The following is a 15,978-nucleotide window of genomic DNA, read 5'->3' as shown; positions in this document are numbered from 1 at the left end:
ACAGAAGCTCCCGGCACACCTCTCCCCCCGCGACAGCTTTGTTGTGTGTACCCTCCCTTGTTAGTGCGGAATCAAGAGAGCGTGTGTGTGTGTGTGTGTGTGTGTGTGCTCATTAAGCATGTGTTATGTTGTTAATAGCACACCTAGTTGGCTGGCAAAAATCTGGCCGTTAAAATGGCGCACAACTGTGCTTGCTTGTGTGCTTCACAAAGACCGGCTTGTGTGTGCGCGTCTCTAAGCACAAAACAAGCCATGCTTACGGTAGTTGTACACAGCTAATTAAAATTTTTTTTTTTTTAAAGGCATTTGAAGGCTGCCGCCAACATGTCACTGCAATGGGTGCCGCCATCAAGCCCAAAGGCCGTTTTTAGCCAATAGGAAGCCAGAAGAAAGCCATTTCCGGGAAAAGGCAAATGCGACGCACCAAACTACCATTTGATGCTTCTCAGAGCGACACGTCACTCCACTCTCACAGCTCACCAAGGCTAACCGCATCTCGGTGCTCAGCCCGAGTCATCCGCCTATTTTGCGAAAACATCCGGTGCTAAATTTCACCACGTGTTCATGAACAACCCGTCCCGGATTTCAAGGCAACATTTAACGCGGGCGAGCGACGAGTGGTCCGGTGTGTCGCGTTGAAACGTCGGGCCTTTCTCCTCATGCCAGCTGGCTGTGCTAATGTGCTAATCTGCTGTTTAGTTCAACCAGATGGAGGAAGGAGGAGGTGGGGTGGGAGGGGGGGGGGGCGAAGAGGAAGTTACCTGCAGAGATCTCCTCTCATTAAAGCACAACATGGATTGGGGGGGGGGGGGGGGGTTGCTCCAAAAGTTGGAAATAACCCATTTGAAGATTCCCGAGCAACAGGCAGCTGCCACATGACTCGCAAAAGGCAATCAGAAGTCAAGTCAGTTCGGGAAAAGGCAAAATACCAACAATGGTAAAGTAATACATTGATAAAATAATGAATACTGTTCAATGGTACAGGTTTTTTTTATCATCCTACAAAGGTTACATAAAACTAATAAACCTGCAAGGTTACTAGCTTGGTCACGGACCAAATTCAACTTGAAGTTGTGGTGCCACACGAAGATGGGCTGGAATTAGCATGTGGAGCCAGCCTCGTCCTATGTTCGACTTTCATGTGCAAGCTCGGATGATTTTTTTTGGGGAAGTCAAGAAAAAAAAAACGCGTGTGATGTCCACGCCAACTTGCGAACATCACGATCGCAGGAAGCTTGAGCGCTGTTCAGCCAGATCTTCAAAAGGCTTCTTGGGTTTAAAAAAAAAAAAAGAAGCATCGGGACGCCCCCCCCAGGGAGTGAAAAGTCAAGTTAGACGAGGTGCCTGCCTTGATGTGTTTTTCAAGGTATTTCACGGACTTCTTCTGCCACACCATACAGATCTGAGCGCACTTAGATGAGCCCGCGGATTGATTGCTTCGTGAAAAAAGGGTGTCCCAATACTTTTGTCTCCAAGACTAACAAGTTACAGATTTTCGAAGAGCCATACAAGAGACGAATGAAATCAGGGCGTGTAGAAAAAGTTGCGCTCATAAGCGCACCCCTTGTAAATTCCACATCTTTGATAGCATTTACAAGAGAGGTTTGCACGGCCGTCTTGTGCGAGAACCGCTCGGCATCGTCGAAAGTTTATTTCAAGATGAAATAGTCGAGGATGGATGAATGCGCAGGCTGTAAAAACATTACAAGGCATCTGGACGAGGGGCAGGCTGCCAGGTAGCCCGCGGCCCGCTGCTGCGGTGCCGTTTGGCTTGCAGCAAGGGCAAGAGAAACAAACAAAACAAAAAAAAAAGTTCAAAAATCGCATTTTGGTTAAAAAAAGAATACAAAAAAAAAAAAATCAAGAAAGAAGGAAATTGAGAAGGAAAAAGTCGCCATTTTAAAAGAGAATTTTCCAAAATGGCAAGGCGTGAGAAAGAATAGCTTCACCCCCAAAAGTCTTGTGAGAGTTGTGGCGAGACAAAAGTCTTGTCATTTTATGACAAAAATATTTTGGGGGGGATGAAAAATGAAGAAAATCTGACAAAAAAAGTTGCAATTTACTGAGAAAAAAAGTCAAATTTAAAAAAAAATAAAATAAAAACACCAGGCATGGCAACACAACAAAAATGGTCCATCAATTATTTTTTTTACAGTTAGCAATCTTTGCTCCACACAGCGCAAATCTACTGACATGCCGCGGTGGAAAAACCAAAACTCCGTATCGGGTTTTGAGGCTCCACATAAAATATGTTGGTCCGCATGCTTTTCGACTGAACCGCAAAAACATGGTGTGATTGTCAAAGGAGAAGCAGATTGCCATGAAACCAGCGCTCATCTCGTGGAAATGATGTTGCTCGGAGGGGGGGGGGGGGGGGGGTTCACCTCCAGATGAAATGAAAAATCTGAAACGATCATGAAGCAGATCCCTCTGCAAGTCAGCATCTTTTCGAGTTCAATTTTAAGCGCTGCTTTTCGGGAAGATGGGGCACGCCGCAGGCATCAAAAGATGGCGGATGGGAATATTTTCTCATTGTCATCACTTGTTGCACTCATACCCCCGAAGGCCCGTTCACAGTGTGGTCCCGTCCTGACCCCCCACTCCCCACTCGCCCCCCCTTAGACGTCTTTCATCTCGTAAAGATTGAATCCAAACACTCCGACTTCCCGTGCACTCATCTTTTATTAATCACATCTCAGCGCCGCGTCGCCTGCTCTCTCACACACACACACACACATGCTAAAAAATGCCTCAAGTGTTTCATACCCGTTGCACCCCTGGGCTCGTTTAAGGCCTGAAGAGGTGTTGAAGAAGGATTAGTGCGCACACATGCACGCACACACGCTAAACACGTGCAAGCCGAGCGGATATTCCGGGCGTTGTTGTTCCAGGTGTGGAGTCATCGGGGGTCTCCATGCTGTGACCCCCGTTATCCCGGGAAGAGGGAGGAAGAGACGTTGGATGAAAAACACATTTCTCGCCCGAGGCCGTATCAGTGAGGACAAAACCACTAGGGGGAAAAAAATCGTTGGTGGGGGGGGGGGGGCTTCGAGCGAAAGCAGAGAGGGCACAGAAAATGGCTATTTGCTTGTCTTTGTTCACTTCCACCTCAAATTTAGGCTTTTTTTTCGATATTCAACCATTCACACAATTATAGAACCACACATACACTCACTTTCAGTCAGGAGAAAAAGAAATCTGAATGTATGAAAATGTATGGCAATTTTTGACAAAAAAAATATATTCTAATTTATTCAGAGAAAAATGTTTTTCATAAAGGAAAAGTGTTATATTTTGAGATTTTTTGGGGGGGGGATGTGGGGGAAAAATGTTTTAATTTTTAATTTTTCCGAAGGAAATGTATTTTTCGACGAAAATATTTTTTTGTAAACTTAATATGACAAGAAATTTGAGGGAAAAAAAAGTCTGAATAACAAAACTCGATTATGGCCAGTAAATGCAAAAATGTGAGAACCTCAAAATTCAGGATGCAATGACAACCAATGGGAATAAGGCATTACTAAGAAAAAAAAAGTTGAGAAAAGGAGCAATAAAGTTTGAAAAAAAAAAGTCTGACTAGACAGCCAACAAGTGAACAGGGGTAGGAGCGGGCGTGGCTGTTTTAGAGTGCCTCATTGTGGCGGTTGACTTTTGGCAGGAAATATGGAAAATACAGTATGTTTGACCAAATAACGCAACATATCACCAAAGTACATGACGAATGTGAGTTGGAGTGAATTTTATTCCGAAAATGATGTCAAAACATATTGTGTTCACATCATATTGTCATATAATATAAAAGTACAGTCAAAGGTAGATGGGCTTGTCAAGGGAACACGTGTAACCTGCCCACACGAGATTTTCATGTTGCTGTTTGGCGTTTAATTGGAGTCATTACCACCAATTAGAGAAAGGTAAAAATAGGGAAACACTGGAACACTTTCTTTCCTCTTTTTGCAAAGCGGTTATAAAAACCAGGAAATATTTGTGCCTGTTTTTTTCTGCCCTAAACCGGCCAATAAAATGACATTCCTTCAATGTGCGCTAAATGCTAGTTGGATGGCGAAGAAAGGCGGGATTAGCGGCCATTTTTTTTTTTAAAGACTTTGGTCTTTGATTAAAAAAAAAAAAAGTATGTTTAAATGCTTCCAGTTGCGTCGGCGACAGAAATGAGATGAAAATAAGCGTGTGCTTTTTAAGACGCATGTGCGCCCGCCACTCCCAGTTACGAGCTGCAGATGTTTGCATTTTAAGATTGTGATTTTCACATCATCATGAATGTTAGCGGCGCGACGGGCACCCCGACTTCTTCAAAAGAGCGGCTTTGGACAAGGACAACAAGTTGGCATTTCCCCCCAAAAATGTATGACAATGCATTTCAAGTTACTTGCCGTTTTAGGTCATCGACTGGACGGCAACTGAACTGTTTTGCTTGTCTTGGACGATGTTTGGCCTCTCTCCCGAGCAGCTTCAGGTTCAGCTTCAGGTTTGGGCAGTTGCATGGGCTGATGAAGCCCGCTCAGATGAGAGGCCTTGCAGGGCACTTGCCAATCCATTCAGTGCCCTGAAATGAAATGACCAGCACGAATAAGAACCGGTTATCATCCCACGATGACATCATCGCCCCGTTTAAAGTACAAGCAAAGCAGGTGTCGTTTTTTATGGAGGTGAAAACTTCCAATCTCACCTCTATTAAGTCAGAAAAAACAAAACCAATGTCCCAATTTAGTCACCAGCAGAGGTTTCATGACCGTAATTTTCACTGCCTAAGTGTGTGTGTGTGTGTGTGCGAGAGTAATCATCTTCATAGTTTCCAGAATGCAGCCACGTAATGAGCTGCTAAAGGTGCAGGCATTCAAACTGTGCTTCATCAAAGGACTAGATTCATACGCGCGCGCGCACACACACACACACACACACACACACACACACACACACACACACACACACACACACACACACACAGGTAATGAGCCTAATGCTCAGTACAATCTAAAAATAACAATTGTACAAAGCAAATATCTACAGCTCCCATGATGCGTTCCTCAGTCTCGCAAATGTTATTGATATCTGCTTTTCTAGTTATTATTGATGCCTTTTAGTACTTCATTAATTGCTGATTTGTGCTCGAGCCTTCTGTTAACGACTGAGCAGCGCTTTAGCATGTACAGCTATCACTGAAAATGGCTTGAGTAGTTTAATTTTATATTGCAGTTGAATTATTATCGATGAGTGCTTTTGACAGTTTATCGCTAACATGTGCTTCAAAAAGTTAATGATCAGTGATGTGTTTTAGGATATCAATTACTGGCACGTGTTTTAGTTCAATAATTACGGATATCATATGTCTAGTTAGTTATGTTGTGACTGATTTGTGTAGAGTAGTTCAATTGTTTGTGTTTCGGGAGTTCTGCTACATTAGTAGATTAGTTATTACTGATCGGTGCTACACTGCAGCATGCTGAGAAGGCTTTCAAAGTAGCTAAAAAAAGGCAATAAATGTAATTATTATCCAAATGTGTCATGATATTATGCTGTATATTTCTAGAAACGAGAATACATTGATAACCAATGACAATTTTAGCACAATACTTGAGTATTGCATTTCCTCCATTAATTTGATTTAAAGATATTTTAATGTAGTGTCGTAACGGTTTTTTTTTTTTTGTTTAGGTCTGAATATAAAAATGATGAAAAAGGGGCCTGCAGGCTGGCACCGGCCGCCAAGGCCCATTCAACGAAGCTGTCAGTATTGGGAGACATTTTTTATTCCCTCCCCCAACAACGTCTGCTTGATTCTGATTGGCTGAACGCGCACGCGCAGCGGGGCCAACGCGGAAGTCATAAACTGCCTCTCAGGCTGATTACTTTGTTTAAAAAACAAAACAAAACAAAAAAAAAACAGTAACCTGCTCCTTTTGGTCTGCATTTAATCACAATACAAAACAGTCGGGTGAATGGAAAAAAATACTAAACGATGTTCAACCGTGTTGTTATTATCATTTGTGTAGAATATAAACCCAGTCGTAATTTTAAACGTACTGCTCTATTTTATGATGACCAGATATGAATTGGTTGCAGACAGTAATATTTATTCCAATAATGATCATGGAACAACAATGATTGTCAGTAATATAAAACGCATCTTTGACCAATAACGAGCAACATTAACGTTATCTGTATTTTGTTAGAGTCAGTAACACTTTCCTGTTCATCTTGAAAAACAACTACATAATTAGAAAATATACGGGTAGATTTAGTAGTACAGCGTTAACACTACCGCCTTTATTACCGATTTGTCTTACTGTTTATTGTGCATGTTAAATTGCTCCATGTACAGCACTTTGTATGCAGCGATGGCTGTTTGAAAGTGCTCTATAAATACTGTTGACTTGACTTGACTGTATCGACAGTTTTTTAAAAAAAAATTAAGACTACAGGAAAGGGCCAGAAAAGGGACGACTGAAATCTATCTACTTTAAGTACGTATCCTAACGTAGAATTATCCTTAGTTAGAAAATGGAATAGCATTTTAAAAACCGAAAAATACTTCCAGGTACAGCATGCACAATGCAAAACATGCAAAGCCATTCAACAAAATATCTGTAATTTGTTTTATGCAATTATATACACATCATAAAAAATTGCGATTCTTTTAATGTAAAAGCAGCATTTTAAAACATCCCATCTACTTTTCCCGACATCATAGTTTTGACGCATCCACAATCAAATATTATATGTAAGTCAGAAATAATTAGTAATAAGTAATTCTCACCTCCTTACTTGCTCACTGGTCGTGGAGGTCCAAGCATCCCTTCGGAGGGCCTTCTCACCATTACTGAAACAGAAAATGTCGATAAATGGTTCAGTGACTCTTTTCATTCCAAAGGGGGTTTCAAATCAATGCTTAAAGGACAGTTTTTGTCAATATCCATTTTCGTTTTCTGAACATTCAATGAAAGTCCAAATTAATAAAACAGTCATGTTCGGGTTTACTTCCTCACTACGTTCGATAATCTCAAATAAATACAATCCAATTATTGTGTTTAGTGAGAAACATTACACAGTATGTTTAATGCCTCTGTTATATTTTGGCATGCAAAAGAAAAATCACTTGGAATTACATCGCGCCTTTTAAAGAACCAAGGACACGCAACATTACCTCAAGCAATGATTATATTTTATAGATATTGCCGAATGTCCTCGTTGAGTCTACTTTTGATTAAAGGTTCAACATTGACCGTGATGATAATTGCACCGCGGCCTATGCGGTTTATTTTTACACTTGGCATTTTGGGCGCATTGTAATACACATTGCACTGTTTTGCACAAAATGTACAATTATTACTAGAATACATTATCACATACTAACGTGCAATATCTTCATTTCTTTCTTGTTCAGATTATATTTACATGAATTTTTTTTCCTGATTCATACCGTTTGTATTTGTTGGCACCTTTTTTTGCCCTAGGTTATGCATGAGGGGAATTGCCCCACGGGAGCGTATCTGTCGGCCTAAATATCTTCAAATTTTGTTCAGCTGTATGCGCACACTTTTCTGATTTATTAATTTACCTAACGTATCACTTTTGTGTTAAAACGCCGAGTAAGTAATACAATAAATTCGAACTGTAGGGTTTGATGTGGTGCTGCTCCGCTCGTTGATCAACAAGGGCAGCACCGGTGGGGGTGGCCCGGGAGGGAAAACACTTCCTGAGCGGACGCAGCGTCGACTCCTGATTGGTCGAGGCGAGTTGTGATTGACAGCTGCCCCTTTGCCCCGCCTTGTTTCTCCCCGAATGTTGACACCTCGCTCCAAAGAAAGCGGTGGATAACCCAGACGTCAGACGCGGAGAAACTTGCACCTCAGAACACTTCCTCACCTTTTCGGGGACTCTTCTTCTTCTTCGTCGTCGTCGTCCAGACTACCAGCCAACGACGACCGCCGTCGCTTCCCGGGACTTGGGATCCGGAACCATGGCCGAGAAGCGGCGCTCGCCGTGCGCGCTGAGCGTCAAGGCGCACGCCTTCTCCGTGGAGTCGCTCATCGGGGCCGAGAAGAGGCGCAGGACGGCGGGGGAAGGGGCGACGTCGCCCGGCTACGACGTTCCGAAGGCGAACGCCGGTCCGGAGCTTCAGCCGGCGGCCAGAGCCTACGGGAGCGAAGCGGAATACGCCAGCGACGGATCTCGTGAGTAAAAGCACCGCAAACAAAAAGAGCGGCCAAGAAATAAAAACAAAAAGTCAACTGTATAACACGGATGGAATAAAAGTGTCACACGTCTACAACATCCAACAAGACTATCAGCTGCAACTATGTTAACGATTCCCCCCCCCCAGCGCATTGTGTCATTCGATACAATATTGACACGATTATTAATCTTGACTATTTGCATGCTCGGAGCTACTCCTGCAAACAAGACATGTGAGCTTGTGGCCGGCTTGCAAAGTGTGTCACAATTACGACTGTGAGTCGATGCTTTATTTTATGAGCTTTTGGCTGCAGTCGTAAACACGCCAATTAGCGGCAGTAGAAACGGACCCAAAAGCACCAGGACGCACTGGAAACGTTGGAAACTAAAACTCGAGCCGACAGTGTCACTTCCATTGCAATATGGGCCCGCGTGCAAATCATTCAATAGTTTTTCTTGATCGAAATGATCCGTAAAACGGTTCCATTTACCCCCTCCAAATTGTATTGTTGTTATCATATTCCTATGTGACCAAATATTGCCTATAATAGCTACTTAAACGATTTAATGTGCTTTTTATGGATGAGTAATTAGTCACATTGAGCACGCTATTGTAATAAAATAACCAGAGTGGAGCAAACTCCTTATTACATAGGAAAAAAATATGCATAGAATTCATTTGGTGCTTGCAAAAACAATAAATCGTGTGTGTGTGTGTGTGTGTGTGTGTGTGTGTGTGTAAAACAGAGAGCGAAGACGCGCTCCTGGAGAGTCCGCAGCCCGCAGCTGTTAGCGGCAGCGGGAGCGAAGACCCACGCGTGGACCTGCAGGGCTCGGACCTGTGGAAACGCTTCCACGAGATCGGCACGGAGATGATCATCACCAAGGCCGGAAGGTACACAGAATTTTTTTTTTCAAGCCACGTTTGCCCCTTTTGTCTTCACCGCAAATTGAATTTCCTGAAAAGCCCAATTAAAGAGAGCGATTTTGCAGGTTTTGGTTCAACGCGTAATCAGCACGTCATGCTTGGGGTAAACTACAGCAAAACGTTCACGTCTTAATCAAGTCAAGTCAAGTCAACAGTATTTATAGAGCACTTTCAAACAGCCATCGCTGCATACAAAGTGCTGTGCATGGAGCAATTTAACATGCACAATAAACAGTAAGACAAATCGGTAATAAAGGCGGTAGAAAGCACCAAATGAGAAACATTCAAATATATTCAAAGACAAACACGTTTATTTTTTGGAAGAATTAAATGAAAAATGTATGCGAAATTAGGCCAAGCGGAGCATCGCTTTTTTTTTTTTTTTGCCGCAGGAATTGAAAGCTTGAATCTAACTACATTATTTTCTCCCCCTCTACGTCATTTTCTTTTTAAATTACGATGGTTTTTTGTTTTTAGGCGGATGTTCCCGGCCATGCGCGTCAAAATGTCCGGTTTGGACCCACATCAGCAATATTACATCGCGATGGATATCATCCCAGTGGACAACAAGCGATACAGGTACGATAGAAACGAGAATGATGACACGGTGCCGTCGTAATTCTTTGCTTTGCTCACAAACGGCGCCGGGCAGTGTTGTTTAGTTGTTCCTTTTGGACTTTTAACCTCCGTCTGCGGGAAGGTCAAAGCAGCAAATGTGCCGTGATCGTGGCGGGGGAGGGGAGGGGAGGGCAGGGGGTCGGGGGGCACAACGAAGCTTCCTTTTGTGCGCATTGACGGATATCGCAAAGATCCAACAGTCTTGTTGGGAAACGTATTCCGATATGAGCATAAATGGCCGAAGATGATTATGCGCCGTGTGGGTCACAGGTACGTGTACCACAGCTCCAAGTGGATGGTGGCGGGCAACGCCGACTCGCCAGTGCCGCCCCGGGTCTACATCCACCCGGACTCTCCCGCCTCCGGGGAGACGTGGATGCGGCAGGTGGTCAGCTTCGACAAGCTCAAGCTCACCAATAACGAGCTGGACGACCAGGGACATGTAAATCAGCTATTATTATTATCATCATATATTTTTTTTAAAAATGTCTGTCTGGCCAATCTTTGTAGCGCTTATCCTTATTAGTATTAAGCTTTATTATTATATGACTATAGTGCCACTACATATATACTATTAGCTAGTTTGAAAAGTTGAATATTAGAAAATGACAAACAACTTTGAATTTTTAAATCCGCAAAGTCCCTAAAAAAACAAAACCCAACAACTAATTGCTGAACAGGCACCCTGCTGAGCTCAGAGCTCCATCAAGGGCAATGATCTAAAATATCCTACCTGATTTCCCCAATTGTGGCCTAAATTAGGATGATTTGGCTATAATAACAGCACGTCATTAATTTTCCATAGTTTACTGAATTTGACAGTCAGTCATGTGTTTCCTAATTTTACGAAAAACCTCTGAGCGTCTTCGGTTTGCCCTGGGGGAGGTCCATACTCCAGTAGATGAAGTTTGTTGAAGGACCTGGCAAAAAAAAAAAAATGGACTTTTCGAAAATTAAACTGAAGATACGATTTACAGTCAAATCCAGACATATTTTTAAAAAAGACATACAATTTTTTTTTTTTTTTTAAACAAAGTGTGAGCAAATTGTGAGCCAACTGCCCTGCTCGCTCCAGATAATCCTGCACTCCATGCACAAGTACCAACCACGGGTGCACGTGATCCGGAAGGAGTGCGGCGAGGAGTTGTCCCCGGTGAAGGCCGTACCCGTCGGCGAGGGCACGAGAACCTTCTCCTTCCCCGAGACCGTGTTCACCACCGTCACGGCGTACCAGAACCAGCAGGTTTGTCCTTACTGCTCACCTTCAAGTCATCATCTCCACCCGTATGAAAACAATCGCGAAAACTACGTCACGCAGTTGACTGCAGATCGCCGCCACGGCCCGACAAAAAATCCCGTTGATTTTTTGTTGATTTATTCTTTTTGGATCTTTTTTTTTAAATCTTAGTCACACTATTTATAGTTATAGTAGTATTTATGAAAAGTGACTACAACATACTGTACTTGTCGCTGTGAAATGGCAATATGCATTGTCAAGTTTTTTTTTTTTGTAAATCTGCCAAATAAGGTAATTTTGAAGATGCACGTTTTTCTACTAGACAGTGACAATTCTATCCTCTCGTCCCCTTCTCGGGTCACCTTGTCATTTTCAAGTGCAACAATGACTTCTTAGGCGCTTGGTATTGGATTATAAAATATTACATGAAGACCCGATTGTCCAATTAAAAGCATGTATCTCCAAATTGCGGGAGGTATTTTTTTTTTTGATTGAAAAAGCAGCCATGTGGCCACGGAAACAAAAAAGTTGCGACATACAGTAGATGTATGCTTTTGTTTGTATCATCCTGCCAGCTGACAAATAATTTGCCTGTCAAAAATTTAAAAAATGAAAAATCTTGGAATGGTCGACATCATCTAAAGCAAGCGTGAGACTGAACATCTGACTTTGGATGCAGCTCACAAGTTCGACCAAATTCTTTTTTGACTGGGGGGGATCACATGTGCGCCGCAGCAAACACACTGCTTCAGTTTCCGAAATGCCAAGAGACAAAAAGCGTCATGTTGGCACGTCCAACCGAAGTTTCGACTAACAGAAGACTATTTCTCCTGGCATGCTGAATTTGTTGTCATAAGATTTTGGGGGACTTTTTTTTCCCTGTGTTTTCCAGATAACCAGGCTGAAAATTGACAGAAACCCTTTTGCCAAAGGCTTCAGAGACTCTGGAAGGAATCGGTGAGTCGGGACCTCCACATTACACACCGCAACTGGGTCATGTTTGATATTTTTGCTGGCCAGTGTGTGTGTTTTTTTTTTTTTTTTGGTCACGGCTATTCCAGTCTGATATTACGGGAAGGGGAAAAAGCACGGCCTGCATTTATTTATCCTTCTCTCACGGGAAGGGTGCGACGGGCCTCTATGAATGTGAAAATCCATCCAGGGTTGAACTAATCAAGTCTTACCGCAGAGCCGTCGGGAGATTGAATCCTGGAGCATTCGTCAGTTTGTCACTTTGTCGTGGGGGACGGGGGAAGATCGATTCACGGCCTCTGAAACATAAACAGCAAAATAAGTCCAATCCGTACAAAACAGCAGCACGAAACTGACAATTTACCATCAAATATGTTCTACATGCACTACACTGGAGAAATGTGCATATTATATTTTTACACACACACACACACACAATTATACATACATGGAAAAAGTACCCGGAGATGCATAACCACAATTTTTGAGTTTTGGCCTTAATGTAGCAAAATTTCCTCAAAAAAATTTGAGTAGTGAGGGGAAAAAAAAAAGATTCTGCACCTGGAACAACAAATTTTCCCATGCGCATTCTGTTGGCCAAATGTTCCATTTGATCAAATGCAAAGTATACGTATTTCTGAATTCTGTTTTCACTGCATAAAGAAGATCAATTGTAAACATAGCAGTAGAAATAGTGCAACCTTCCGATGCGTTCACGCGATTCTGTGAAATGCAGTGACGGTCGTAACCCAACAAAAGCAACTTTTGGTCGCACGTTCAAATTAAGTCAATTGGCGAAATGTGAACATTACAGTACAGGCTTTTCACGGGGCAGCTTGTCCAAATTATCACCGCGGCTTGAACCCCACGGGTGTTTGCATGTTTCATGAGGGTGGGGGCCCGACTTTCATCCTCACGCTAACGAGGTCGAACAGAGCAGTGGCATTAGCCCGCCACACCAACCTACCTTGGAGGAGGACGGCTGGGGCGAGGCGAGGCGAGGGTGGGCTTTCCCACCTCATAAATCCACGCTGCGACTTCCTGCCTCCTTGCTCCTGATTGGCCCATAAAAGCCGCGTGAAAGCAATTACCGCCAAGCGCCCGGCTGGCAGCGGCCAATGGCGACGTGGCGTTTATGCTCCTCATTACCTGCACAGACAGAACAAGATGGCGGCGAGGTGGCGGCCAGGTGGCGGCTTTACAAGGTGGCGTGGCTAATTCGGTCGTTGTTTGCAGGATGGGCCTCGAAGCCCTGGTGGAGTCGTACGCCTTCTGGCGGCCATCTTTGCGAACGCTGACCTTTGAGGACATACCCGGTATGGCCAAACAAGGTATGTGATCTTTGTTTGTTTTTGGGGGGGGGGGGGGGGGGGGAGAGACTCAGACCTTGACTGCCCCAACTTGCAAGTTTTTCAAGTTACAAGTACTCGACCTCACCTTGGCACCGTGTTGTCATTTTCAGTCAACAGCAAAATGACTGCCCCCTCGACAGCCTGAAAGGGGTGGATTTGTCTGCTTCATTTACTGCATATGCCACAGCAAATAAAATGTGTTTTTTTTTGTGCAGGAGTTCAGGGAGCCCACGGAGGTGTCGGTCCGTCGCCCCACTTGCTCTCATCCTCGCCGTGCTCGTCACCCTTCCAGGTGTGCCCTCTCAGCCCGAGCGACTTCACCTGCAGCCGCCCGGCCCTTCCGCTCCACCGCTACGCCACCCCTCCGGAGCCGTTCCCCCCACCCCGGGGCCTACCGCCCTACGAGGGCGACGCCTTCTGCACCCTCCCGCTCTCGACGTCGCAACTGAGCTACCTGTCCGGCCCCGCCCCGCAGGGCTACGCCGGGCTCCGCCTGCACACGTCTCCCTACGGCTTATATGGCTACACCTTCCCGCCGTCGCCCCGCCTGGCCGCCAGCCCGGACAAAACGAGCGCCGGCACCGCCGCCAACCAACCGAGCACCCTGCTGGGCTCGTCCCCGAGTGGGACACTAACGGACAGCCTGGGGTTGCTCGCGACCGGACAACAGGGCTTCTTATTCGAATCTCGAACTTTGGGGCTTGCAGGGAGCCCGTCGGGGAGCGGGGGCCCGCAAGTCGCCGCCCACCTCGTTTGACGGACATCCGAAAATGTCACGAAGGGAGGTTTTCAAAGGTCAGCCATCGAGTGATCCACCGGTTTGTGTTGTCGAGCGCTTCTCCTCATTTGGGTGAGTGGGAGCCTCTCTCAATTGACTTTGGGTTGAAAAGAAGGGTACACCCCGGACTGGTCACCAGCCAATCCCACAGATAATACAATGACAGCGGTGAAAGCTGGAAGTGGTTATAGGAGGAGGAGGCCGTGTGACTTGACGTGAGCACTTTGTTCTTGTTGGGAAGGAGAAGCTAAACTCTGCTTGCCTCTCAAGGGACGACATCCAGTATTCCATAATATTAACTCATTCACTCCCAAAGACGTTTTTAAACGTCTTTTCAGACTTGGTCCAGAATTGGCTGGTACTGAATGAGTTAATAATAATAATTTGCTTTTAATGACATACGCATTGAATGAGTCAACTTTCAGGCTCGATTGACACTCCAGGTCTAAATTCCGATTCAGGCTGGATTTACACTGTATTGTATTCCAATTTCATCCGTACCTTTTTTTTTTTTTAACATTATTGGTATCAATTTCAAATGACATACTGTATAAAAATAGAATTAAACGAATAACAAAAACAAGGGCATACATTTTTTTTTTTTAACGACAATTTTAGACTTTAAACCAGTCCATTTTATAACAGGAAGGTTAGACGTTGCGTACCAGAAGTGACAGTTTGGTTCTCTCACTGCATTGGTGCTGCAAAGAACAGAAGAAAACAACAATAAATAACACAAAAATGGTGCCGATGCCTTTAAGGTCGCATGTGACAGGGAGCAGGTCTGACTGTCAATCAAAAAATTCTGCTAATAATTAGCGCTCATTATAAACAGTGAATATATTAACGAACATGCTCAGAAAACAGAAATAAGCGGGGGTTTCTGTGAACACCGAATATGCTACGTGCCTCTAAATGAGCACATTTAGACCATGTTTAATGGTTCGTGCTTTAGCTGCAGGTGTTTTTAAAAATGTTTATTTGTTGGGGTTCGGGTCGAAATGTGGGTTGTCGAAGTCACCGCTGATGTGACGCTGGCAATGGCGGCAAGATGCCGTCTGTGCGTTTCTGCTGCACAGGCATTGGCAGATATCCCATATGTGGATCGCATTTCAATCCACATTTGGGAGACGCCTGATCGCCATCTGTGGATATGCAATTCCGTACATTTATACGCTGCCATTTGTGGCGCTTACGGACTATTTATTTGAAAGGAATCTGCATTTTGGTACAATTAAAAACTGCAAAACGTTAAAACGGGAAACAATGATAAAGGGACTTTTTAGGAATTTAAAAAAAAAGTTTTTGATTGAAGAACCAAAAAGGCCTCTGATGTTATTTTAAAGTTTGTCATTTTAGCGGTGCTTGGAGAGTGACTTATTTTTTGAGATGATAACCACTGAAATATGACAAACGTGTACATTCGGTTGAGTTCGCTCACCTCTGTAGGAATGAAGCTCCGTCTTAAACCGAGGACCCCCCCAGGCATCAAATAAATTGCTCTCAAAAAATTGCCACCGTCACTCGGGTTTTTGTGTCGGTTACACCTGTAAATTGGAGGCAAAAGAAAATCTCAAACGTGATTGTCGACACGAAGCCCCTAACTCGTATTCACGATCACTATCCGAAGTCTGCCACATGGCTCTGATTGAAACGGGCAATGGACATTTTCAAACTTGGAGCCAGAGCTCAACAGTTGAATGACTACAGCGAGAGCAGAGAAGTGATTGATGCACTGGCAACTTGGGGAATACCTCACACATACATGTGCAAACACACACTTCACGAGGATGTGACACATGCGGGGTCGGGGGGGGGGGGGGGCGTTCTCAAGCCCCCAATGTGAACCGTGACATCTTCAGTCGACTAGCACGAACCCCGATCTAGGACCAACCGGAGC

General features: G+C 44.2%; 1 protein-coding gene and 1 long non-coding RNA gene across 2 annotated transcripts; one reads left to right on the top strand and one right to left on the bottom strand.

Annotated features, from left to right (window-relative positions):
• Window positions 1–4,451: 4,451 nt before the first annotated feature.
• LOC147185569 (uncharacterized) lies at window positions 4,452–13,186 on the bottom strand. Its single transcript, XR_015099449.1, has 5 exons — window positions 12,916–13,186; window positions 12,161–12,247; window positions 7,885–8,154; window positions 6,776–6,838; window positions 4,452–4,564 (listed from the first exon to the last, which is right to left on the bottom strand). It is a non-coding gene; the product is annotated as an uncharacterized LOC147185569 (long non-coding RNA).
• LOC147185568 (T-box transcription factor TBX18-like) lies at window positions 7,971–14,516 on the top strand. The gene is made up of 8 exons (XM_086104229.1): window positions 7,971–8,192; window positions 8,941–9,088; window positions 9,599–9,700; window positions 10,010–10,181; window positions 10,815–10,982; window positions 11,869–11,933; window positions 13,185–13,279; window positions 13,516–14,516. The coding sequence occupies exons 1-8, from the start codon at window positions 7,979–7,981 to the stop codon at window positions 14,055–14,057; spliced, it is 1,506 nt and encodes a 501-aa protein (XP_085960355.1). The 5' UTR covers window positions 7,971–7,978; the 3' UTR covers window positions 14,058–14,516.
• The last annotated feature ends 1,462 nt before the right edge of the window (window positions 14,517–15,978 follow it).

Source organism: Hippocampus guttulatus, chromosome 23 (genome assembly GCF_054856545.1).
Source record: "Hippocampus guttulatus isolate MCC_2025c chromosome 23, RoL_Hgut_1.0, whole genome shotgun sequence".
Classification (NCBI taxonomy): Eukaryota; Metazoa; Chordata; class Actinopteri; order Syngnathiformes; family Syngnathidae; genus Hippocampus; species Hippocampus guttulatus.
The sequence above is the reverse complement of the archived record's forward strand: the minus strand, read 5'-3'. Positions and strand labels throughout refer to the sequence as shown.